General features: G+C 35.6%; 2 protein-coding genes and 1 long non-coding RNA gene across 8 annotated transcripts in view; all 3 read left to right on the top strand.

Moving 5' to 3' along the window:
• The window catches only part of LOC309506244 (NLR family CARD domain-containing protein 3-like), a 36,635-nt gene extending 21,552 nt beyond the window's left edge, over positions 1 to 15,083 (top strand). For 3 of the 5 annotated variants that reach the window (XM_082179991.1, XM_082179990.1, XM_082179989.1), the window contains 4 exons: positions 2,995 to 3,066; positions 3,544 to 3,717; positions 11,771 to 11,944; positions 13,536 to 15,083. In XM_082179991.1, coding sequence (XP_082036117.1) covers positions 2,995 to 3,066; positions 3,544 to 3,717; positions 11,771 to 11,944; positions 13,536 to 13,542 — 427 coding nt within the window. In that variant the 3' untranslated portion in view covers positions 13,543 to 15,083. The remainder of the gene's footprint in view (positions 1 to 2,994; positions 3,067 to 3,543; positions 3,718 to 11,770; positions 11,945 to 13,535) is intronic. The other 2 variants (XR_014208684.1, XM_082179988.1) reach the window with 2 other exon arrangements.
• LOC309506514 overlaps positions 1 to 23,729 on the top strand; it is a 60,396-nt gene extending 36,667 nt beyond the window's left edge. The window contains exons 2-3 of the long non-coding RNA XR_014208823.1: positions 21,752 to 22,099; positions 23,700 to 23,729. This is a non-coding gene — a long non-coding RNA (uncharacterized lncRNA). The remainder of the gene's footprint in view (positions 1 to 21,751; positions 22,100 to 23,699) is intronic.
• LOC309506326 (uncharacterized protein) overlaps positions 1 to 26,541 on the top strand; it is a 231,390-nt gene that overhangs the window by 56,707 nt on the left and 148,142 nt on the right. Inside the window, exon 1 of one of the 2 annotated variants that reach the window (XM_082180169.1) lies at positions 24,089 to 24,306. The exons of the other annotated variant lie outside the window; for it this stretch is intronic. The gene's annotated coding sequence lies outside the window, so the exon portion shown is untranslated. Of the gene's footprint in view, positions 1 to 24,088; positions 24,307 to 26,541 lie in introns of those variants that run through there. 2 annotated transcript variants of the gene reach the window in all.

Raw genomic sequence — 26,541 nt, 5'->3', positions numbered from 1 at the left:
CTGCGTAGAGGGAGATATGATGGTTAATTTGGCCTAAATTCAAGGGCGAAATTAAAGGGTTATTTTTAATTGCAAGGGCGAGAGGTTCGATTGCAATTGCAAAAAGCAAAGGCGAGAGAGGACAGCCCTGTCGAGTGCCTCTGTGTAATTTGAATTGCGATGACTTGTTAAAATTGGTGAGAACTAAAGCCGAAGGATGGAGGTATAACAACTTCACCCAAGAGGCAAAAGCATCACCCAAATCAAATTCTCTAATCACAGCTAAAATATAATCCCACTCAATTTGGTCAAACGCCTTTTCTGCATCTAAGGCAAGAATTGCAACGCTAGCTTTAGATTCAAATCTGGTGTATAAGATATTCATTAAACACCTGACATTAAAAAAAGAAAAACGGCCAGCAATAAAAACAGATTGGTCGGGGTGGATAATTTCCCCAATGCAGTTATTTAATCTATTAGCCAGAATTTTTGTAAAAATTTTAAGGTCAGAGTTCAAAAGAGATATGGGTCGATAAGATGATGGGTCAGTTTCTACTTTACCTTTTTTAAGAGAAATATTAGAGAAGTATTTGCATCATACAAGGACTGGGGAAGTTTATGTTTGTCAAAAGAATGATTAAGCATCCTCAACAGCAAAGGAGAGAGCACCTGCGCAAATCTTTTGTAAAATTCAATCCCGAAACCATCTGGGCCAGGCGCCTTGCCACTGGGGAAAGATTTAATTGCAGCTAGTATTTCCTCTACCGTTATGTCCGCATTCAAAGCTGCCTGCTCTGTGCACCCCAACTTTGGAAGATGTAATGAATGAAGCAAATCAGCCAAAGCTGAGGGGTCAGAACAACCCTTTGATTTGTATCATTTTTCGTAAAATTCTTTAAATGTATCATTGATTTCACCGGGAATTGTTAGAATGACACCATTCTTGTTCTTGATTTTATGAATTGCTCTAGAGGCTTGTAGCCCCCTCAGCTGGCGAGAAACCAATTTGTCTGGTTTATCCCCAAGTTCAAATTGTTTTTGCTTCACTTTTAACAACATATTATTAACTTGGTTCGAAAGAATCAAATTATATTCCAATTTAAGTGCTGTGATTTTGTTAAGCACTTCTGAGTCTGCTGAATCTCTGTAAGTGTCCTCCAGCCGAGTAAGACGATTATCAATTTCTGAAAGGCGTTTTACCCTTTGCTTTTTTAGACTGGACTCGTATGAAATAATATGTCCTCTCAAGACAGCCTTTAGGCTTTCCCATAGTGTCGAGTCAGAAACCTCGCCCGTGTCATTAAATTTAAGAAACTCCGCTATCAACTCTGTTAATTGTTCACAAAATCTGACATCCGAGAGCAGAGTAGGATTAAAACGCCAGTTATAGCTGGGCTTCTACGAGATCTAGAGAGATTGTCACTGCTGAATGGTCGGAGATGATTCTATTGTGATGCTTCATTGATTTTACACAGGGAATAATTTTAGAGTCAACTAAAAATATATCTATCCTGCAGTATGATTTATGAACTTGCGGAAAAAAAAAAGTATACTGCATGTCTGTTGGGTGTTTTAGTCTCCAGATATGAACGAGGTCAAAAGAAGTAATCAGATCGTTAAGAACAGAGGTAGAGTTGGCCAAGGGTATTCCAGAGCGAGAAGGAAATCTATCTAGAGTAGGGTCCAACACCAAGTTAAAATCACCGCCTATTATCAGGTGCTTGTTCAGAGTGTTTGGTAAAAGATTAAAGACTCAGGGTCATCAAAATTAGGTCCGTACACATTATGCAGAGTGACATGAATTGAGGAAAGTAGGCCAGATACAATTAAATAGCGTCCGCTAGGGTCGCTGATAGTGGATATGTGCTTAAAGGAGCTGACTTACGAAACAGAATAGCTACTCCTCTGGCCCTGGATGAGAAGGTAGATTGAAATACCTCGGAGATCATGGTTTGAATGGCTGACAGGATAGCAGTTGAGTCCGTGGCCGTGCCGCGATCGTGGTCAGTCTCGTGCTCAATAGACGACGGATTCTCGGCCAGTTGTTCAACTGCGCTGGTTGGTGAATCACCTTTCTTGGGCTTAGTCTTCTTCATCTCACTGTTAGATATTGTTGAGCAAACTTTTGCGATGAAAATAGTCAAATAGTACTAGTTTATGGAGGCTTGTTGAGGGAGCTCCCTAAATTTACGTCCACTCCATGTGGTGCTCTCTTGCGCCCCCGCAGTGAAGTTATTAAATATTTTTTTCTCTAACACGTATTCCAACCCGCTACTCAACACGGCTCAGTGCAGTGTGTCTGTTCCTGCACAATTAACTTTCCCTTCCCTTCACTTGTCTGCGTCTGTTATATTTATGTGTGTGTGTGTACCTTTAACCCACATTTTGAGGCCAAATGCCCCCACAAAGATACAAATATGAAAGACACTTGATATAGGCTATTGCATTTTTATAGCTTATTGTTAGTTTATGTTTTTATCTTTTATAATTTTAATAGGCCTAGGCTACAGCACTTTGGTATACTATCAGTGATTGCCAACTCGATCTCGTCAACTGTATATGAGATTGTTTCTGTAGATCCAGTAAATAGAAGGATAGAACAGAAAATAAAAAAATATCCCATTATGTCTGATAACCGAAATTATACAACTACAATCTGCAAAGGCACAGTAAAGGCTATAAACACAAAACGGCTTATGTCCTAGGTCTACTTTACTGTAGTTCGTCATTTGTTTGTTTATTTATTTAGTCTATTTATTTATTTGTAAAAATGTTTGTAACAAATGTTGTAACAACAGCATAATAAACCAATGAGCTGCGTTTCGTTTGTCCCCTGCTATGGCTTCTACAGTTATAGATACTTAAACAACTTTTTCACACGTCCTTAATATAAAGCAGTGTTTAATTAAAATATTTAAGGGTATTTAAGCAGGTATAATGTATTATTTACTTATGTTATGAATTATTATTGTTAGCATTAATAATTAACTTTTTTTATTTTTTATTTTCAATTAGTTTCACACAAAACACTGGAGATGAAGTTCTTCAGAAGCTGCTGCCTGTGGTTACAGAAACTAGATACGCTGTGTAAGTAACACTGAGAACAAGCATCACTGTTAAAACATTATAACAGTTCTTACTTAAACATTATACATTTATTGTTTAACAAATAATATGAGTGTCACACTTCAGCTTTTAAACCCTCCACCTATCTGACCTGATTTGTGATCTACTTAACCATTTTTTTATGATATTTGTGTGAGAAATTTATTTCCAAATATATGCATTTATAATGTATGTATATAAACATTTATATTTAGAATTTTTTTTATTTTAATTTAACTTAAATGTTAACAGATACCGAAAAACAGATGTATTCAATGTATTCCATTTCGTCAGTTTTATATAATCTTTCTCCCTCACATAGACATAATCTCTAGAATAACAGTTCAACTTACTGATATATTGAATTCTTTGTTTAAAAAAAGATATATTGCACAAATTATAAACACAATTAAGAAAAACATTGAATATAGGCTTAATGTGTGTCATTGTTCTCTACAGGTTGTATGATTGTGGTGTCACAGATGAAGGTTGTGCTGCTCTGACTTCAGCTCTGAGATCAAACCCCTCACACCTGAGAAAACTGGATCTGTCTAATAATAAACTAGGAGACTCAGTAGTGAAACTGTTTTCTGCTGTACTGGCGAATCCTCACTGTAAACTGGAGATACTGTGGTAAGATCATCTCTACCATAAAGACTCGGAGTGAATAAGGATTAATATGTAGATAGTGTATACAATATATCTTTGGCGTAAGCCCGATCCGGTGGTTCAGCGACAGATTCCAGCTTGACATTAACATTTACATCTTACTATATTATTATCCCCCAAAAGAAAGTAAAACTAACAGTTAAATAAACCGGACGCACTACAAAACAGACAACATATGCAGGTTACAGTGAAGAGGGTTTTTAAAGCACAAATGTTTGGTGTAAATCAACTTGCCTTGTAATGCTTGTGCAAACAGACCCTTGTAAAAGCGTGAGCATTTACTCAAAATGTGTGTGTGCAGCTGAAAAGAGGGAAGTGGTGTGTGTTTCACCTGAACCAGGACTGACACCATATCAGATTTATCACTACATGATTATCATGGCCAAAATAACACACGATAACAATATATCACCATATCTATAGAAATCTTAAATAATAATAATAATGCTATCAGTCAAATTCATCTTTACTTTGTTTATTCTGCGTTATTTTTGAAAAAGAAGAATCACTTCATCACATACAAAAGGAACAATTACACTTAATGCGACCAGTTTGAAATAATGGTAACACTTTATCACAAGTATACAGTAACACAGCGCTTATAAATAATTTGAAAACTCTTAGTTTATAGTTAATGTATAGTATATAATAGTATATAAGCTGTAGTTAATATATTAAGAGACTATATACAAATATAGTCAGTGTCACACACTGTCACTGTAATTAACAAAGTGTTATTGTTTAATTAGCTCTTATGTAAAGAGTTAGATAATGCTTTGTTATCAACGTATTAACCATAAATAGTTCTCACTTTAGATTAGGTCACGGAAAATCAGAAAATGTCATTAAGTGCTTTAATACAGCCTTTATTGGACATTAATTACATTAGTATTAAGAGTTCCTTAAAATGTTTACAAATACATCAAGAACACACACTCACACACACACACACACACACACACACACACACACACACACACACACACACACACACACACACACACACACTCACACACACACAGAGACTCACACACGCACGCACACACACTCACACACACACAAACACAGACTCACGCACGCTCGCACGCACACACACACTCACACAACACACACGTTCACACACACTCACAGAAACACATACACAGAGACTAACGCCCGTTTCACACATACTCCGTTTGCAGTGCGTATGCGGTGCGTATTTTTTTCGGTACCCATGTTAACAGGTTAGAGCTTTCACACTGCACACGGATGCGGTCCGGCGATGCGATCCGGTTGCGGTCCGTATACAGCAGTGCAGAGATCGTTTCCGCACCGAGTCTATTTTTGCTGTTCTGCACGCGCTGAATTAAAGTGACAGCGCATAGTTCGTAGTCAAAATGAACACAAATTGGCATGAAAATGTAGTAATTTCATCATAAATGCATTAAATTAAATAAAATGTAGTAATCTCACCATAAATGCATTTAATTTTATACTACTATTTTTCACAGTCATCTTTTTACTTTAAGACCGAGGTAAAGCAAGGAAAACTAGAATTTACTTCAACAAGGCGACATAATGAACGACACTCGTCTCATTCGTCGAGGTGGAAAAACAAGTTCTTTGTGATGCAAGATTTATTGTATAAAGATTTAAATTATGCAAAAGAAAAGGTATGAGTCTGCTGTTTTTGTCAATTTTAAGTTTTAATTTAAAATGTTTGCGATTTTAATATAAGTACATGGTTCAATATGTTACCATATTGAACTTAATATATAATCTATATAGAAGTAATGCATTGAATATTACACTCACCTAAAGGATTATTAGGAACACCATACTAATACTGTGTTTGACCCCCTTTCGCCTTCAGAACTGCCTTAATTCTACGTGGCATTGATTCAACAAGGTGCTGAAAGCATTCTTTAGAAATGTTGGCCCATATTGATAGGATAGCATCTTGCAGTTGATGGAGATTTGTGGGATGCACATCCAGGGCACGAAGCTCCCGTTCCACCACATCCCAAAGATGCTCTATTGGGTTGAGATCTGGTGACTGTGGGGGCCATTTTAGTACAGTGAACTCATTGTCATGTTCAAGAAACCAATTTGAAATGATTGGAGCTTTGTGACATGGTGCATTATCCTGCTGGAAGTAGCGATCAGAGGATGGGTACATGGTGGTCATAAAGGGATGGACATGATCAGAAACAATGCTCAGGTAGGCCGTGGCATTTAAACGATGCCCAATTGGCACTAAGGGGCCTAAAGTGTGCCAAGAAAACATCCCCCACACCATTACACCACCACCACCAGCCTGCACAGTGGTAACAAGGCATGATGGATCCATGTTCTCATTCTGTTTACGCCAAATTCTGACTCTACCATCTGAATGTCTCAACAGAAATCGAGACTCATCAGACCAGGCAACATTTTTCCAGTCTTCAACTGTCCAATTTTGGTGAGCTCGTGCAAATTGTAGCCTCTTTTTCCTATTTGTAGTGGAGATGAGTGGTACCCGGTGGGGTCTTCTGCTGTTGTAGCCCATCCGCCTCAAGGTTGTGCGTGTTGTGGCTTCACAAATGCTTTGCTGCATACCTCGGTTGTAACGAGTGGTTATTTCAGTCAAAGTTGCTCTTCTATCAGCTTGAATCAGTCGGCCCATTCTCCTCTGACCTCTAGCATCAACAAGGCATTTTCGCCCACAGGACTGCCGCATACTGGATGTTTTTCCCTTTTCACACCATTCTTTGTAAACCCTAGAAATGGTTGTGCGTGAAAATCCCAGTAACTGAGCAGATTGTGAAATACTCAGACCGGCCCGTCTGGCACCAACAACCATGCCACGCTCAAAATTGCTTAAATCACCTTTCTTTCCCATTCTGACATTCAGTTTGGAGTTCAGGAGATTGTCTTGACCAGGACCACACCCCTAAATGCATTGAAGCAACTGCCATGTGATTGGTTGATTAGATAATTGCATTAATGAGAAATTGAACAGGTGTTCCTAATAATCCTTTAGGTGAGTGTACGTTTAAATTGTGTTTAAACGTGAATACGTCTATTAAAGGTGCATTGCGCAACTTTTCATGTTAAAAATACCCGTTTTCTAACCCATACATGCTTATACAACTGCCTGATGGGCTGAATGAGCCCTTCTCTGATCACTGCGATTGTCTCTATAATCCTGTACAGTAAAATAAATAAGAGGGATTCGGGTCGGAATTTGAGACTGGGCGTGACGTCATGCGCGTTCACGGCACGCTCACCTGGCTATGTCTGGCAGGTTTGTGTATTCGCCGCCATTCTCCGTAGAAGATGGATTCTAAGAGACCGGCTTGTAGTTCATTTCTAACACCAACGCAAACTCCACGTAAGATAAAAAAAAGAAAACTAAGAAAAGAAAAGGCGCAATGCACCTTTAAAGAGTGTATATGTGTAGCCTACAAAGAGAATCGCACTGGTGACAAAACTTTTTTTTAAATAAAAGTTGCTGATAACTTCTGGATTTGAAATACAAATAGTGAGTAAATGTGTTTGTGGTACAGTTGCGCACTGTAAACGCAGCATATGTGAAGCACTATAGCGCGTGCTGCTCCTGTACCGCATACGCATCGCAACACGCACCGGAGTATTTGTGAAACGGGCGTCACACACACACACACACACACACACACACACACACACACACACACACACACACACACACACACACACACACACACACACACACACACACACACACACACCAGTGGTATTCAAAGTTTTTTTCATGAGAGCCACACTGATAGGACAAAGTCAGTAGTGGAGCCAATTTTACTGCAAAGTATCAAATGTTAGATCCAGTCATAAATACCATGTCTGCAAATCAATCTGTCATCCCTGAACATACAATATGCAATGCAATAAATTCAAAAAGGACAGAAAAAAACATTATTTATGATTTACAAATTTGTAACTGAGACCAGATGATTTCCCTTAATGACAAAAATTCACGATTTCCAGAATATATTTAATGACCTTGAGTTATTGTTTTTCTACATTAGCCCATCATGTATGTAACCATCAAGAGCACATTCGGCGTTAAGAGCTGGAAAGACCGCCATAACTGGCAACTCTGCAGAGACTGGCTATGTTTACATGCACAACTTTTGTTTCAATTGGACTGAATTCATTCCTGAATCTGAATGTATTGTAGGCTAGTTAACATTAACGCTAAACAAGTGATCGGGTTGATGTGTGTTTTTTATGTCACAAGCTTCAAATCGGAATAATTTTTTTGTCATTCGCACACTGCACAAATATACAGAGTTTCCCGCTGTTTGCGCTCAATAACCATTATCCTACACTGGTTCTTTATTTGTTTTAAACAGCAGACTTAATATTTATCTATTTTTGGTCATAATTTAGAGACTATGAACATATAAACGGTTGTGCCGTGCTATTTGTATTAATCACACAGTAAAAACGCTCCTCCCCGCGCCAAAACCAGTCGTCTGTGGATGAGTCTGAAACCAGGACTGGTGGGCCGTTGTCCAGCTCCACTTCACACACTCAGTGAAAGGAGAAGTTTAGAATGATGGGACACTAATTTATACAACACTTTATTCAACAGGAAGAACAGCTTGTTCAGCGCGTCATACGTCATCCTTTCAGTTTCAGTTTTCAATCCGATCATGTGTTTGATCATGTGTCATGTTCTCTCGATCGGATTAGAAGAGGAATAAACCCCCCCTTTCAATCCGATCGAAATTATTTGTAATAGAGCTGACACTTTGAGTTTTTAATGCGTTATGTTATAGCCCTACTTGTTTTTAATGTTTTTATGAATTATCTGTATTGACTGCATGATCATATCACCGTATTATTTACCGCCATGCGAGCCACAAATTAAAGAGCCGCGCAATGAGTAACACTGACCTAGACCATGGGGAAAAGTTAAATCATACACTTATACAGACTGTACATGATGTATAGGATGAGTCATATTTACAAAAACAATTCATCACATCTTTCTGAATTTTATTTCAGAAGCATCATACAGTACTACATTCTCTTGAATAAATAGTTCAATAACAAATAAATGTTTTAACAGTCACTTGTCGCCATCTATTGGCGAAACAATGTAATCGATAAATGCGTTATTTTAAGTTTCTATCAAAAGCTGATTTACTCTATTTTGATTGCTTCCGTAGACATCAGTAGCCTGACTACGTCAGACTTCGTACTTCCGCTCAATTTCATTTCGCTTCTGTACTCAGTCTGAGACAGCGTCATAGCTTTCCGTTTTCCTCCGGCCTGAAAACAGCCGGGCCAATCAACGAACAGAGGGCGGGCTGAGAGCCGTGACGTAGACGCTGATTGTACCGTGAATGCATAGATTTACTTCACATAATCTGCAAAAGTCGTTCACAGCCATGTTCACTCCGGTATTTCGCTCGATGGTTTTTGTTTTCGCATCATACATGTGTTTACAGTGGAAGTTAGATGCGGCTGAGCATGCGCATAACACATGCCATAACCAAACGTTATGTGATTGGCTTATGGGTAACCAATGATTTTAAACTTCAGACAAGCGCCCCCCCGCGAGAGAGAAAACACTTCTCTATTATGCCATTCCAGACTCTGTCTACGAAGCAAAGCGAAGTAGCAGAGTTTGGTATTACCAGGCTAAGACATCAGTGTTTATATTTGAACTTTAAACTTTTATCCCAGTACTTCTATGATAATATGAACTATTGTATCACAGAAATAATGATACTATTATGAGGTTGAAAAGACCTTCTGTGAAGCTGTTTCATGACAACTCTCTCTGGGTCAGTGGCAGCGCCAACACAGATTTAAAATGTTGCCAGTGGCGGATTAAGAGTCTTTGGTGCCCCTGGGCACTGACACCTAGAATGCCCCCCATAATAATACATTCAGTTATTATTATTAATAGTATTATTATTATTACAACTTTCATTTCCAACCAAAATCTGTCTGTACGACGTCGGATGTTGACATCAGTCTGACCTTCTGTCGTCAACCCAGCTTTCGGCACTGACACCTAGAGTGTCTCTAGACACCTAGAGCTGCCTCTTTCTGCAACCTTTTTGCAAAGTACAATGTGAAAGTGCAAGGCTGATGCTCTAGTGCAGGGAACGGCAACTGGCGGCCCGCGGGCCAAAATTGGCCCGCCAGCAATATTTTCTGGCCCGCCGGATTATTTTGGTAGTCCTAAATGCTCCACAAAACTCTTCCACTACTTGAGAAAAGCCGTAGTCGCGCGGCGATTTCACCGCCGCGGGAATCATGCGGCGCGGGATTACATTTTAAAGTATAACTGTGCGTTCATACCGGACGCGAATAGCGCGTCAAATTCGCGCCTGCCGCGTCTAGTTATACGCTTGACCACTTTGTGTCCATTCGCGCGTCAAAAGACGGTAGCGGTCAGAACTCTGGTGTACTTTGGACGGAGCGGGCGGTCTGACTGACAATAGCCCACTCGCACTCCCGACATCTTTTGACAGCGTATCCGCACTTAATTCTGACCACCTGTACACCTAACTCTGAGGAGCTGTTTGGTACTGAAACCATTGTCAGTCAACAACATTCTTTTTTTGCAAGGATGTTTGAAATAGTTCGGCAGAAAATAGCCTACTTCATTTCGTCAGTAGGGCAATATGATTTTCGTTTATGTTGCTTAGAAATTTGAGTGATAGGCTTTGTCCTATTTAATTTATGTTATTTATATTTCTTTATTTCTTTTTTTTTCTGTGGCATTTTTTTTTCTCTGCTGACAGTACACTGTTAAAATAGCCTACTATTTATATTGACACGAACACAATTTTTGTATAGCATTTATAATTATTATAGGCTACTTAATCTCCTTCTTTCCGTTAGAGACATTTGAATGTGAGATTATGGAAACGAGATCTAAATTTTGTGGACCCGTCAGGTCGGGAAATAAAGCGGGTGAACACCGAGTATATTTTAAGCGGTTGCGAACCTTGTGGGAGCGGGACAGAAAAAAAAACAGTCCCGCGCAGACCTCCTTAAACCTTAGGTGTGTATGTGTGTGTCCCCGAATAAGTAATAATAAAAAAAAAGGAATAAAATTCAAAAGTCGGACTGTACGGAATGAGGCATGATTGCTATTCACACCTTTATTAAAATGGCTGTAATCTGTTACCACAATAGTACTTGATCTGTTTAAAATGATTTCCTTGATATATGCATAAGGTGTTAAATTAAAAATCAAAATTAAAATTTGTCTAATCCAGTAATTCATTTTTTCTATTTTTGATCTGAGCACAATCAGAAAATCAGAAAACCCGTCCTAATTCGTTTTTTTCATTTCAGTTCAGGAAATAAATAATGGAAAAACAAGTCGTTTTTCATCTTTTTATTTTTGGTTTTAATTTGAAAAAAAAAGATTGAATGAATGATCCACGGACGGTGACGGACACATCATATTCCACAATTATAGGCCTATATAAGAGTATTTAATTTGTATCCATAGGCCTACTCCGTGTAGCTGGCCCGCCATCTACTGGCTAAAAAAAATATTGGCCCGCGGCCAAAGTTACTTGCCGACCCCTGCTCTAGTGGATTCACACATGCATGAGCGTTGCGAGGCAGTTTCATTTCGATTGAAAGGACGCAAAACACGCGAAACCGCACAGCACACTCCCGGAATCTGTATGGTGCCTTTCCTCTAGCCTAGCGCGGAGCAGAGCGAGCGTTTTCAGTTCATATAGAAGTTTAGCTTCACGCTAACCCGCTAGCTTAAAGCTCAACTTCCATTGGAATTAGTTGAAAACGCTTGCTCTGCTCCGTGCCAGTGGACACACTAGTGAAATATGGGCGTTGAAATGAAACGTGCGCGCTCACGCAGTAGTGTGAATCTGGCGGTAGATCGCGCATCCACAAAAAAAAAAAACTTGTAAAATAATGAAAATAAGAAGCATGCCAGCATTATGTTATTATTTTATTTGTTTTAAGTGTTATGTTTATCTCTGGATAAAGGCTTAATGTGTGTCATTGTTCTCTACAGGTTGAATAAGTGTGGTGTCACAGATGAAGGTTGTGTTGCTCTGACTTCAGCTCTGAGATCAAACCCCTCACACCTGAGAGATCTGCATCTGTCTGGGAATAAACTAGGAGACTCAGGAGTGAAGCTGCTGGAGGATCTGAAGGATGATCCACATTATAAACTGGAGAACCTATGGTAAGAATAGTTTTTAAAGATTTTCATCATCATATTTTCATTTAAAGTTTAAATGGCTGATTTACTCGCTAGAAATAATAGTATAATAATAATAATAATAATAATAATTAGGGGTGCAACGGTACAGATAGCCCACGGTACGGTCCGTACCTCGGTTTTTGGGCCACGGTCTCGGTTCGGTTTCGGTACATGTTTTGTGCAGAAAGAGACTGCTATTTCATCCCAAAAATATGTTTTATTTTTCTTATGAGCATAAACAGAATGTCACAGTAGGAAGAACATCAATGTATGGAATAAATTAACACTCTAGTCTGTACTGAACAACACTAAGTAATACAACCTCTTCAACTATCACTTATATGAAATACAAAATGTAAACAAACACACTTCAAAATATTCAAGTGGATCCCAATTCCAAACCTTGATAACTGGTATATGAAGTGATCAATGTGAAAGAAAAAGTGCACTTTTACCTTTAACAAACATAAATTAGCTTGTGCTTTGAATAAAAAAGCAGAGCAAAATAATATAATAAAAAAATACTGCATTCAGGATACAAAGTGCAATGTTATTTACTCATCCACTATTGAGAGATTCTTGTGCAAAAAGATGAGTCTATCAACACTGTCTGGTGCAAGGCGAGACCGGTTGGCACTAACGATGTCCCCAGCAGTGGAGAAAATTCTCAACTTTTCAGAATGCCGCAAGCGCACCGTAGGTCACGTGACAAGAACCAACCAGAGCGCAGCTGATGGTTGCTTTAGCAACGACAGACGCCTCCGGAGCGCAACCGCCCTAGCGCTTTGGAAAAAGAACGCGACGCGCCTAGCGTTTTCTACGCGTTTTTAGGCGCGATATGTGAACGGTGCCTAAAGCAAAAACTAAAAGGATCAGCGCGAACTCAATGGCAAAACCGAAGTCCCGCGGGACACGAGAGTAGATTGTCCCGTGCAGGGCTGACCGAATGGTCCGGGATTTTACCGTGTACCGTTGCATCCCTAATAATAATAATAAAGGTTCAGGTTCAGTAACACCGTGTGTCCTTTGAAGGACAGCTAATCCTCTGTGTGTGTGTGTGTGTGTGTGTGTGTGTGTGTGTGTGTGTGTGTGTGTGTGTGTGTGTGTGTGTGTGTGTGTGAATATTTTGTCTGAGATCATCAGATAATGAGTCTTAAATTCAGCTTCAGTTTCTGTAGGTCTCTGAAATCTAAACTGTTTAATATGAGTTTAATTCTGCTCATACTGTTGTGACTGATTGTGAAAATAATATTAATGTTATTTTCAGCTTTTCCCCTTTAACTGTCTCTGTGTGTGATAATCTGAGATTTGTGTTGTTTGTTATTAACTGATATTAAATCTGTAGTGAGTGTAATGATGATTTCTGCTGGTTCTGTATCAGCTGTCCGTTGTGTGAAAGTGACCTTTCATGTGCTTTTGATTTTGTAAAGTGACTTTGAGCATCAGATAAAAGCTATATTATCATGTTTGAGAATGAATTGATATAGATTATCTAGTTAGTTTTCTTATGAAAAGATGTGACAGATGTAATATCTCATACTGCATATGTGACTGTGTGTGTGTTTTATTTTAGGTATTAGAGGACAGTCTGATCTTCTGATGATCATCTGATGGTGAATAAGGATTGTTGGGTGAAACATGCAATTGATTCTGTTATGAATATAAACAGGCTTATATTGGCTAAAATAATACCTTTATGTAAAGGAAAACACTGTAATAGGTTTTTTATAAGGAAAACCTTTATGTAAAGGAAAACACTGTAATAGGTTTTTTATAAGGAAAACCTTTATGTAAAGGAAAACACTGTAATAGGTTTTTTATAAGGAAAACCTTTATGTAAAGGAAAACACTAATAGGTTTTTTATAAGGAAAACCTCTATGTAAAGGAAAACACTGTAATAGGTTTTTTATAAGGAAAACCTTTATGTAAAGGAAAACACTGTAATAGGTTTTTTATAAGGAAAACCTTTATGTAAAGGAAAACACTGTAATAGGTTTTTTATAAGGAAAACCTTTATGTAAAGGAAAACACTGTAATAGGTTTTTTATAAGGAAAACCTTTATGTAAAGGAAAACACTAATAGGTTTTTTATAAGGAAAACCTCTATGTAAAGGAAAACACTGTAATAGGTTTTTTATAAGGAAAACCTTTATGTAAAGGAAAACACTGTAATAGGTTTTTTATAAGGAAAACCTTTATGTAAAGGAAAACACTGTAATAGGTTTTTTATAAGGAAAACCTTTATGTAAAGGAAAACACTGTAATAGGTTTTTTATAAGGAAAACCTTTATGTAAAGGAAAACACTAATAGGTTTTTTATAAGGAAAACCTCTATGTAAAGGAAAACACTGTAATAGGTTTTTTATAAGGAAAACCTCTATGTAAAGGAAAACACTGTAATAGGTTTTTTCATAAGGAAAACCTTTATTATTGGTTTATAGAAAAGACACTGAGACATGTTTTTATTTGAAAGTGGTTTATTGGTTTATAGAAAAGACACTGAGACATGTTTTTATAAAATTGTTTTATTGATAAATTTGATTGGTTAAAGAAAAAAGAAACTGTAAACCATTTGTGGAAAAATCATTTATTGAAGTAATACAATACTGAAATGACTGAAATGTATCTTGTGTTTTAAGCATTTATTAAAGGAAGAAATAGTATAGATAGAAATAATACTATGTATTAGAAAACATGTATTCAGTAAAATGGAAAAAAGTATTACCTGGTTGTTGTATTCTAGACCAAGAGGAGAAGACGGCTGAGGGTCCGAGCTCGTAAGAGGAAAACAAGGCAAAGGAAGGCGTCTTATATGGAAGTTGTAAAAAGACTGAAGGAGTTGACAATAGTTCCAGATCTGGGATTGGATAAATTGTCTATATGTGATTGAATATGTAATGAAGGGGTGTGATGAAATGAATTATAAAAAGTACAGTGAGACATATGAGAGGCAGATGCTGTAAAGGAAGACAGCCTCTCCCTTGTTTGATGGTCCAAGCCTGACACCTGCTGACGAAGCTTGTGAACTGACAACTTTTGAACTTTATTTTGATTTTTGATATTGTATGTAAAACAATTGTTATAGAAATAATAAAATACTAATAATTGATATAAAAAGAACCAATTGCCACAAGTCTCTGCTTTATAAAAGAGTTGAGCTGAACTAAACCACGGAGAAGTCTTTCTTCTAAGTTGTGAGTATGGACATTTAAATACTTATTATTTAGAACGAATTCGACTTACTTTACCTTAACCTGAGAATAATTAAAATAAGGTAGAAGGTGTGTATATTTAAGAATCATAAAGATAATTAAATTGAACACCGTAAAACAGGATCCACTACAGAGACTCACAGACAACAGAATCAACAGAGACTGAAGATACAGTGACTTCACCGTTCTAAATTAAGACTTCATTTAGATTTCAACGATCCTCTGACAGACCTGATGAGGCGGCAGTGAAACACCTTTTATTTCACAGCAAATTACAGTTTCTCATTCATAGATTAACCATTTTATTTGTATAAACACACAGTATAAACTCAAAAAGGTTGGAGTTTTAGAGTAAATCTAGAGCCTGAATGTGTTTGTGTTTGTGTTGAATCAGCAGAGGGAGACAAAGACTAATGAAAAATTCATTTTTCATAATTATGAGGGGAAAAAAACACTTCAAGCTCATTTTTGGATAACAAACAATGGAAGTTTATTCTCTGATAGTTATCATTGCAATATGTTACAAGACAATGTTTTTATTCTCAAACATTTGATCATAGATCCTGAATAATGTGTCTTAATATTGTTATGATAAAGTCACTAACAAAAACATGTAAATTCAGACACTCTCAGGAGAATCTTGTCCTGACTGTCATCTGAAGTTTATAGAGTGTACCGTATAATATAAAGCGGCGATAATGTCTAATAAATACATTTTTGGTTCATTATTTAACAAAAAAAGCATTTTAACATAACATTAATAGGTTACTAATATTGCTTAGAACAAGTTAATGACCAAATAACAATTCTATGCATTAATTAATTCATGGAATTATTATTATTCTGAATTATTTTTAATTAATGAGTGAACATCTCACCGCCAACTTTATCAAAACTTTTCCAATGTTATAAAACTCTCAAATGTTGATGTTGAGAGTAAATGCTGAAATGCTGAGATGAGATTTAGTGTCTTCTAGGAGTGTGTCGATACACTGATCTAACGAGATGAGACACGATATTGGGTTCACGAGAACGAGACTGTTGTTTTTTTGGAATAAAGGGCAAACAACCATGAGAATTAACAAATTATTTACACTGTAAGTATATTATAACTAAGGGGTACTTATTAATTTGGCTTGGGAAAGCCAACTTACTGAGATCCTATTTAAACTTATTATTATTATTCTGACCCAAAATTTTCTGACACTAACTCCTCCTAGAGCTTTAACTCTACAAACTCCAAACTCGGGTCAGACTTTCAGACTGTTCTGACTTGAGTTGCTATATCTTTTCAGACTGATTTGAATTTCAGTTTTCTTAAAAATTTATATTAAAAATCATAAAAATCCCATAGACTTACATTGCAGAGTGCTCAAATTGAGCCAAGACTATGGTGGCCCATTAGTGCACAAGCCAAAAACTCAAATCTAAACTCCCTGAAGCCTTAGACTCAATTAAACTACCATTCTAAATCTATCTATCTATCTATCTATCTATCTATCTATCTATCTATCTATCTATCTATCTATCTATCTATCTATCTATCTATCTATCTATCTATCTATCTATCTATCTATCTTCAAACTTTTTCTATCTATCTATCTATCTATCTATCTATCTATCTATCTATCTATCTATCTATCTATCTATCTATCTTCAAACTTTTTCTATCTATCTATCTATCTATCTATCTATCTATCTATCTATCTATCTTCAAACTTTTTCTATCTATCTATCTATCTATCTATCTATCTATCTATCTATCTATCTATCTATCTATCTATCTATCTATCTATCTAATCTTTCTTTTTTTCTTTCTTTCTTTCTTTCTTTCTTTCTTTCTTTCTTTCTTTCTTTCTTTCTTTCTTTCTTTCTTTCTAACTAATCTTTCTTTCTTTCTTTCTAACTAATCTATCTTTCTTTCTTACTAATCTTTCTTCCTTTCTTTCTTTCTAACTAATCTTACTATCTTTCTTTCTTTCTAACTAATCTTACTATCTTTCTTTCTTTCTAACTAATCTTTCTTTCAAACTAATTTTTCTTTCTAACTAATATTTCTTTCTAACTAATCTTTCTTTCTTTCTAACTAATCTATACTTCTTTCTTTCTTTCTTTCTTTCTTTCTTTCTTTCTTTCTTTCTTTCTTTCTTTCTTTCTTTCTTTCTTTCTAACTAATCTTTTTCTTTCGAACTAATCTATCTTTCTTTCTAGCTAATCTTTCTTTCTTTCTTTCTTTCTTTCTTTCTTTCTTTCTTTCTTTCTTTCTTTCTAACTAATCTTACTATCTTTCTTTCTTTCTAACTAATCTTTCTTTCTTCAAACAAATTTTTCTTTCTAACTAATCTTTCTTTCTTTCTTTCTTTCTTTCTAACTAATCTATTTTTCTTTCAAACTAATCTTTCTTCCTTTTTCTTTCTTTCTTTCTTTCTTTCTTTCTTTCTTTCTTTCTTTCTTTCTTTCTTTCTTTCTTTCTTTCTTTCTAACTTTTCTTTTCCTTACTAATCTTTCTTTCTTTCTTTCTAACTATTCTTTTTTCTTTCTTTCTTTCTACCTAATCTTTCTTTTATCCTAATCTCTTTCTTTCTTTCTAACTATTCTTTCTTCTTTCTTTCTTTCTTTCTTTCTTTCTTTCTTTCTTTCTTTCTTTCTTTCTTTCTACCTAATCTTTCTTTTTTTCCTAATCTCTCTCTTTCTTTCTTTCTTTCTTTCTTTCTTTCTTTCTTTCTTTCTTTCTTTCTTTATTTCTAACTAATCTTTCATTCTTTTTTCTCTTTCATTCTTTCTTTTTTCTAACTATTCTTTCTTTCTTACTAATCTATCATTCTTTCTAACTAATCTTTCTTTCTTTCTTTCTTTCTTTCTTTCTTTCTTTCTTTCTTTCTTTCTTTCTTTCTACCTAATCTCTTTCTTTCTTTGTTTCTTTCTTTCTTTCTTTCTTTCTTTTTTCTAACTATTCTTTCGTTCTTTCTACCTAACCATTCCTTTTTCTTTCTTTATTTCTTTCTTACTATCTTTCTTTCTAACTAATCTATCTTTCTTTCTAACTAATCTTTTTCATTCATTCTTTCTTTCTAACTAATCTTTCTTTCTTTCTAACTAATCTTTCTTTCTCTCTAACATTTCTTTCTTTCTTTCTACATAATCTCTTTCTTTCTTTCTTTCTTTCTTTCTTTCTTTCTTTTTTATAACTATTCTTTTGTTCTTTCTACCTAATCATTCCTTTTTCTTTCTTTCTTTCTTACTATCTTTCTTTCTAACTAATCTATCTTTCTTTCTAACTAATCTTTTTCATTCTTTCTTTCTAACAAATTTTTCTTTCTTTCTAACTTATCTTTCTTTCTCTCTAACTTTTCTTTCTTTCTTTCATTCTAAGGAATCTATCTTTCTTTCTAACTAATCTTCCATTCTTTCTTTCTAACTAATCATTCTTTCTAACTAATCTTTTTTTCTAACTAATCTATCTATCTTTCTTTCTTTCTAACAAATCTCTTTCTTTCTTTCTAACTAATCTATCTATCTTTCTTTCTAACTAATCTTCCTTTCTTCCTTTCTAACTAATATATCTTTCTTTCTAACTAATCTATCTTTCTAACTAATCTTTCTTTCTTTCTAACTAATCTATTTTATTCTTTCTTTCTTTCTTTCTTTCTTTCTTTCTTTCTTTCTTTCTTTCTTTCTTTCTTTCTTTCTAAATAATCTTTCTTTCTTTCTTTCTTTCTTTCTTTCTAACTAATCTTTCTTTCTTTCTAACCTATCTATCCATCTATCTTCCTAACTATTCTTTCTTTCTTTCTAATTAATCTTTCTTACTATTCTTCCTTTCTAACTAATCTTTCTTACTATTTCTTTCTTTCTTTCTTTCTTTCTTTCTTTCTTTCTTTCTTTCTTTCTTTCTAACTATTCTTTCTTTCTAACTATTCTTTCTTTCTAACTAATCTTTCTTTCTTTCTAACCTATCTATCCATCTATCTTTCTAACTATTCTTTCTTTCTTTCTAACTAATCTGTCTTCCTATTTCTTTCTTTCTTTCTAACTATTCTTTCTTTCTAACTAATCTTTCTTTCTTTCTAACTAATCTGTCTTCCTATTTCTTTCTTTCTTTCTAACTATTCTTTCTTTCTAACTAATCTTTCTTTCTTTCTAACCTATCTATCCATCTATCTTTCTAACTATTCTTTCTTTCTTTCTAACTAATCTGTCTTCCTATTTCTTTCTTTCTTTCTAACTAATGTATCTTTCTATCTTTCTTTCTTTCTTTCTAACTAATCTTTCTTTCTTTCTAACCTATCTATCCATCTATCTTTCTAACTATTCTTTCTTTCTTTCTAATTAATCTTTCTTACTATTCTTTCTTTCTAACTAATCTTTCTTCCTATTTCTTTCTTTCTTTCTTTCTTTCTTTCTTTCTTTCTTTCTTTCTTTCTTTCTTTCTTTCTTTCTTTCTTTCTAACTAATCTTTTTTCTTTCTAACCTATCTATCCATCTATCTTTCTAACTATTCTTTCTTTCTTTCTAACTAATCTGTCTTCCTATTTATTTCTAACTAATGTATCTCTATCTTTCTTTCTAACTAATCTATCTTTCTTTCTTTCTAACTAATCCATCTTTCTTTCTTTCTAACTAATCTACCATTCTTTTTTCTTTCTTTCTTTCTTTCTTTCTTTCTTTCTTTCTTTCTTTCTTTCTTTCTTTCTTTCTTTCTAACTAATCCATCTTTCTTTCTAACTAATCCATCTATCTTTCTTTCTAACTGATCTACCTTTCTTTCTAACTAATCCACCTTTCAATCTAACTAATCCATCTTTTTCTTTCTTTTTTCAAACTAATCTATCTTTCTTTCTTTCTAACTAATCCATTTTTCTTTCGAACTAATCTATCTTTCTTTCTTTCGAACTAATCTATCTTTCTTTCTATCTAATCTATCTTTCTTTCTTTCTATCTAATCCATCTTTCTTTCTATCTATCTAATCCATCTTTCTTTCTTTCTAACTAATCTATCTTTCTTTCTAACTAATCTATCATTTTTCTTTCTTTCTTTCTTTCTTTCTTTCTTTCTTTCTTTCTTTCTTTACTTCCTTCTTTCTAACTAATCCATCTTTAACTATTTCTATCTAACTAATCTATCAATCAAAATTTAAACTACTTTAAACTTCAAACTACTTTGAACTTCTTCAAACTCTCTGGTCCGGCTTTCTCAAGCCAGCTTAAAGTTTGTTCCAACAAACTTTTTTTTTCTAGTTCTACTATTATGATACAACAATCTTACAATGGGAGCAATTTAGCGAAAACATACACTGTGTGCCTTTTTGTAATAATAGTGTATCAATACATACTGTATAGGCTTTTAAAAATTACAGGGTACATATATGTGCATTTACACCGTCATTTATTTATTTTTGATAGCAAAAGTGCAGATGTTTTAGTTTATGCTTATGTTTCCCCCTTGGACAATTACAACGACAACCTTTTCTTTCCTGTAGATTTATTTGCCCCGGTTGTTTTTCTCTTTTGTTTTTTGACACAGATTTTGTGGCTGAAAGTTTTAACATGAACAACAACCATAGACAGTATATAAACTGGACACAGCCGCAACCCCATTGGATTCAACGGAGACAAGTGAAGTCAATTAGAAGCACTAACTTCCTGATGGTCGAGCGTACTGCGCAGACTCAAACTGAGCTTGACGACGTAGATGTGACGTGAGCAACCCGTCTGTCCTCTAGTAGCTGTGCCAAGAGAAATCTAAATCATTCCCTTCCGAAACTTGCAGAGACGGAGAGTGTGAGTAGGAGGTGTCCATGAGCTAGGAGCAGGAGAAACTTTTGCTAAGTATTCTGATTAATTACTTTGTCATTTTGCCTCCACGTCCCCCCGATTGACCGCAAGCTTCTCCTCCTGTTCATACGGTAATCTTTCTACTGTGCGACAGAGAGTCGCGTGGTTATGACGCAATTGTTAGCCTATTTTTACAAAAACTGCATCTACGGGGCCATAACGTAAGCTATAAGGTAATGGAGCCTTTTATACATTTTTGTGTTTCTTTAGAAATAAATGGAGTCTTTAAACGCCTCAGATGTAAAGTTGTTCGCTGTCAAAGTGACGCCAAAATGAATGGGAGTCAATGGGATGCTAACGGCAGGTGATGGTCCGTTAGCCAATGGCGGCGCCAGGGGAAACTTCAAAATAATAAGAAACACTGCCTCCCTGACAACAACATGCGTTAACTGCACTTCTTCTCTCTCTTTTTACTCACCAGTCTTTTCTTCTCACAGCGCCCCTAACAGTGTACATATTCTCTGAGGCTTTCTATATTTATCCCCTTTACATTATATTAGTGCAAATTATCTACAATAAACAAAGACATGAAACTAATAAAATTATTATTTAAGGTCATTACACCCTCCCCCACTAAAAAAAATAAAATGTTACAAAACATGCTGGGTAAATATTTAAAATGTAAGTTCCAATAACAGTGTAATGTACATCTCACAGCTTAACAAATCAATCAATATCTTTTACTTCCATACAACTGTGACATAATTAAATCATCTACACTTGTAGATTTGATGTTGAGAGGTGTCTTGCCTTTAGGCTCGCTGGTGGGACCCCCAGAACCTCCTGCAATGACAAGTGGACACGACCACATACACCTCCACAATGTATAGACACATTTTAACTGTCACTACAGTAATGCATTAATCTCTTAGTGTTTCATCCAGCCTTTCAAATACCTTAAGCTGACCAATCTATAATTCTGCTGTATAGCATTATTACGACTGTAGACTTAAAATACGCTTAACTGTTTATAACTCACTTAACAACAATATTACTTTGAACGTTATTATTTCAGCTCTCACTAGTGTTACTTAGTATGAAGGGTACAGATTCAGGTGATCGATGCTCAGCGTAGGTTGTACACAAGCGGTAACATTCTAATCTGAAAAATTAAGCCTACCCGGAAGTGCGAAAAACTGCAATACATCGAAAATCCGCTAGGGGCAGGTCCCAAAAGGGAGCAAATGTCCATAGACCCTATGTTAAAATGTCAGTTTTCACAGCATAAATTCATGTTTTTACAGGTTGGTCCCATGGACTTTTATTGTATTTTTCGATAGGTTCCGAGTGCCTGACAACTGTGAGGGGGGTGAATTTTTTTCTAACTCGTTAGTTTAGATCGTATTTAGATATAAAATGTATGACAAATAAGGGCGTAGTTAACTTTGATTGACAGCTTGATTGACAGCTGATAACGAGCATAGGCTGCGCCAAGGAGAATGACAACATAAGAAGCGCCATTTTTTAATATATAGTTGAAATATAATACTAATGTTTTTGTATCATGAAATGAAGTTTTAAGAGTTTTTCAGGCGAGAATGTAGTTGTTTAAAGCTCAAATCTGTGGTTTATTTATAAAGATTTATGAAGTAAATCAATCAGAAGACTCTGTAGTGGTTAAACATGAGATATAATTCGTCTTGTGTATATCTAACGGGCGATTTTTGGTCTCGTGAATCTATAATTTGTTCCCTGGCCAATCGTTGAAAAGTGAAAAGTGAAGTTTCATAACTTTATAAGCTATTTAACTTTACTGTTGTATGGTTAGACTAGAGCGCTGACTTTGTATGTTTCACTGAATTGTTTGCTTTATTTGTATAGCTTCTTGTACCTTTTACTACTTTTATAATGGCTAATATTGATAAAACTGAAATTTAACAAAAAGAGACTGGGTTGAGTTTTGTCATTTTAAATTTTAATACAACGCAGATGATCTGTAATGTTGTTTATTGCAACATCTGTTGTTTAGTACAAATGCACATATTGCCTGGACCATGTTAAAAATGTTTAATATTTTTATATTATATTTAAACGAAAAGAAGCAGGGTTGTGTTTTATATTTCGTTTTGTTATAAATAGGCTAACGTTATATGCAGTGAATATAATCAATACGCGTTGCCTGAACCACATTTGTGTGGCTATAATGTTTAAGATTTCTTTAAATGAAAACGAAAAGAGGCAGTGTGGTGTTTTATAACATATTTCGTTTTATTGTTGCTTAAAATACATACAGAGATAACCGGAGTAGCAGAGCGAGCTGAGTGACGCGCGCTGTTTCATTTGCAGAATAACCGGACTCGTCCTCGGGAGTCATTCTCCTGAGTCGGACTTGGCAATTAAGTCCGAGCTTTGCGTACTTGCTATCGAGAAACGCCTAATGTCGGCGCATGGCTTCTTGTGACAAACACGGCGAGAAGCAAGAACAAGATCTGCTGTATGTCATCCATTGTTGTTTATGTTGCTTTCTTCAGGCGAAAATGACGTCGTTCCAGTCTCACACAAAGCCCGCCCTTTTACCCATATATGGATTGGTCAGAAGGTGGGTGGGGTTAGGATTTCCCAAGATTTTCCAAGATGGCGCCGCCCATACCCCCCATAAACGGCTTCAAAACCGTTCTTCAGAAAGTCTATGGGTGACATCACAGACACTTTGTCCATATTTTTTACAGTCTATGGTTGTACACAGCAGGTTATCACGTCAGTATTTCCACCACAAACATAGTGGGGATATTTTGGGGATATTTTGGGGATATTTAATTTAATTTTATCAATCAATAAATTCCTCTTGAAACAAACTTTGTTGTATTATTTTAATTTAATACTGTGAAGCTGCTTTGATACAATCTGTATTGTGAAAAGCGCTATACAAATAAACTTGACTTGACTTGACTTGACAAACACTCTGTAATTGAGTGAAGGTGAATATATTGTTGAATCGATATATTATATATATTATTATATAGCATTATTAATTATTATAATAGTGGATTTGGTCCATAACAGAGCGGAGATGTGATTTACTGAATGCGGCCCCTTTAAGAAATATGACACCGCGCGCACTGAGCATGCGCAGAAGAGAGAAGTGCGAGAGCCTCTCTATGGTTTTGTTTTCTCCATGGTTTTCTCTCTTCTCTCTTTTCCTTTGACGCTAAAATGAATTTTATCAGTCGAACACGTGAAAAGTGAGAAGCGCGAAAGTAACGCCAGTTGAAGCTGAAAGTGACGCTGTTAACGATCGTGAATGAAGGACAAATGTGGAATATTTTCTCTGGATGTCGTATATTTCCAGACTGCAGGTCAGAGATGTTATATTTATCATGTTAGAATGTATATTTTTGTTGCCTAAATGTACATTGTTCTTAGTGTAACGTACAGATAATTAAATCATTAGTTTTGATCAGCCTTCTATTCAGTCTGTTGCTTTCTTATTAGCTGATAAACAAAGAGAGTCATATAATAATTTTAAATCAACACAAAAAAAGTCTAGAATTGGGCTTAGAATCAGTTACTTTACATGTATGAAGATGAAACTCGCCACATAAAGTAAGCAGTTTTAATCTGTCATCCATCTCCTTTGACCCGGAGTCCAAAATCAAAAACAGCACATTCTCACAACCTCAAAAGTAAAGAGTTTGTAATAAGCAAATAAGCCAGGCTACTTCTTTCCAGAACTCCTTTGCATAATCACATTCAAAAAACAAATGTGGTATTGTTTCAAGATTAGAATTACAGAATGTGCAGTGTGAAGAGATGCCTAACTTAAACTTAGAAAGAAGAGAGTTATAGGGATAGTAATTATGTAGAATTTTAAAGTGAAGCTCTTTCCACATGTTAGGTAACAGAAACTTATTAATGCCAGTCCATATATTAATGGTAGAAAGAGAAGGATAATTTAATTTCCATTTGAAAAAAGCTTTGGGATGACAGCTGATTTTCCTAATAAGAAATCTTCTTGACATTGGAAAGCGTCAAACCTCCAATAGATAACTGGGGCATTTCACAAACGGATACTCTGTAGCTACAGTATGACCTAACCGTATGCAAAAGTTTTGGTGAAATAGAATTAATAACCCAGTTATAAACTTTAGGTGAGGAATCCACTCCAAAAAGGTTGATAAGTTCATTGTAGGAATAAAAGCTGCCATCCTTCTTCAACAAATCCAAAACAAAAATAACACCTTTGTCAACCCAATCCTTAATAAAGAGAGATTTTTTTTTCCACGCAGCACATTCTGATTGTTCCATATAATACTCCTATGAGGGGAAAAAATGTGGCAAAAGGCAAGCTTACAGGCCTCAAAGGCTTGCTTATGAAAATTAGCAAGCTTGAACAGAAGTTTGTTGCGTTTAAAATGGCAAGACAATAATAAATGTAACCCCCCACATTTTTCAAAGATAAATTTAGGTATGTGAAACCATAACAAATTAGGATCAGCATTCAGGCAGCGTTTACTCCAGCCGATCTTGAAAACCTGATTGAGAGTACTGAAGTCCAAAGCATTCACACCTCCCTCCAAAGTATTTCTTATCAGAGTCTTCCTTTTAACATACTCAGTTTTATTTGAACGATACTAAAATGTGACGTGAAAACACTGCAGATCACTGATTGGTCAGACAGAATCGTCACTACCAGCGTCATTGTATTTGCGACAAGAGACACTAAACCTGCTAGATTTAAATAGCCAGTAGACAACAGCCAACGCTGTAGCACCTGTTTTTAAAGTACTTGCTTGAAAAAATCAGGAACGCCATCCCCTCGATAGGCTCCATTGTTCCTGTGTTGTGCGTTTGAAATGTGGCGCGTTTATGATGATGTCATGGCAGTAGAGGCGGCAACTATAACGATCAGTCCCACCCCCTTTGAAGCGGTACTAACTGCAGTGGAAAAGCAACCGAGCTAAAGCGAACCGAACCGTACCGAGTCGAGTCGTACCACGCAGTGGAAAAGCGAAGCGAGCCGAACCGTTCCGCGCCGAGTCGAACCGTACCGAGCCGTACCATGCAGTGGAAAAGCGCCAATAGATAGTTACATTTCTTTGTAGCCAGCAATTGAAGACATTACATTTTTTTGTCCGTTGTGAAAAATTATCTAAAATTCTATCTTTGGGTGATTTACTTATTAAAATGCCTAAATATCTAACAGAACTTTTGACCTCAATACCTTCTATATGACCTTTTTCAAGACTGTGAATATGTATAATTTCACTTATTTCGATTAACAGTGAGACCAGAAGCATTAGAAAATGTTTTTAAAGCTTCCAAAATAACAGGAACCTGTTTCTCATCTTTTAAAAACAGACAGGTGTCATCCGCCAGTTGACTAATTAGAAAAGTGTGTTCAGCTACAACAATACCCTGAACATCTACACAGCGAGTAATACAAATATTAAGAAACTCTGTGACTAATAAAAACAAAAATGGTGAAAAAGGACACCCTTGTCTGATGCCCCTGCTAATTGTAAACCGGGGAGAAACACCATTCACCAAAGATACATTGCTGTTAATCTTTTTGTAAAAAGTCTGAACTATTC

This window comes from Leuciscus leuciscus (genome assembly GCF_965113295.1).
Source record: "Leuciscus leuciscus genome assembly, chromosome: 9".
Taxonomy (NCBI): Eukaryota; Metazoa; Chordata; class Actinopteri; order Cypriniformes; family Leuciscidae; genus Leuciscus; species Leuciscus leuciscus.
This window is presented reverse-complemented; position numbering and strand designations above follow the sequence as displayed.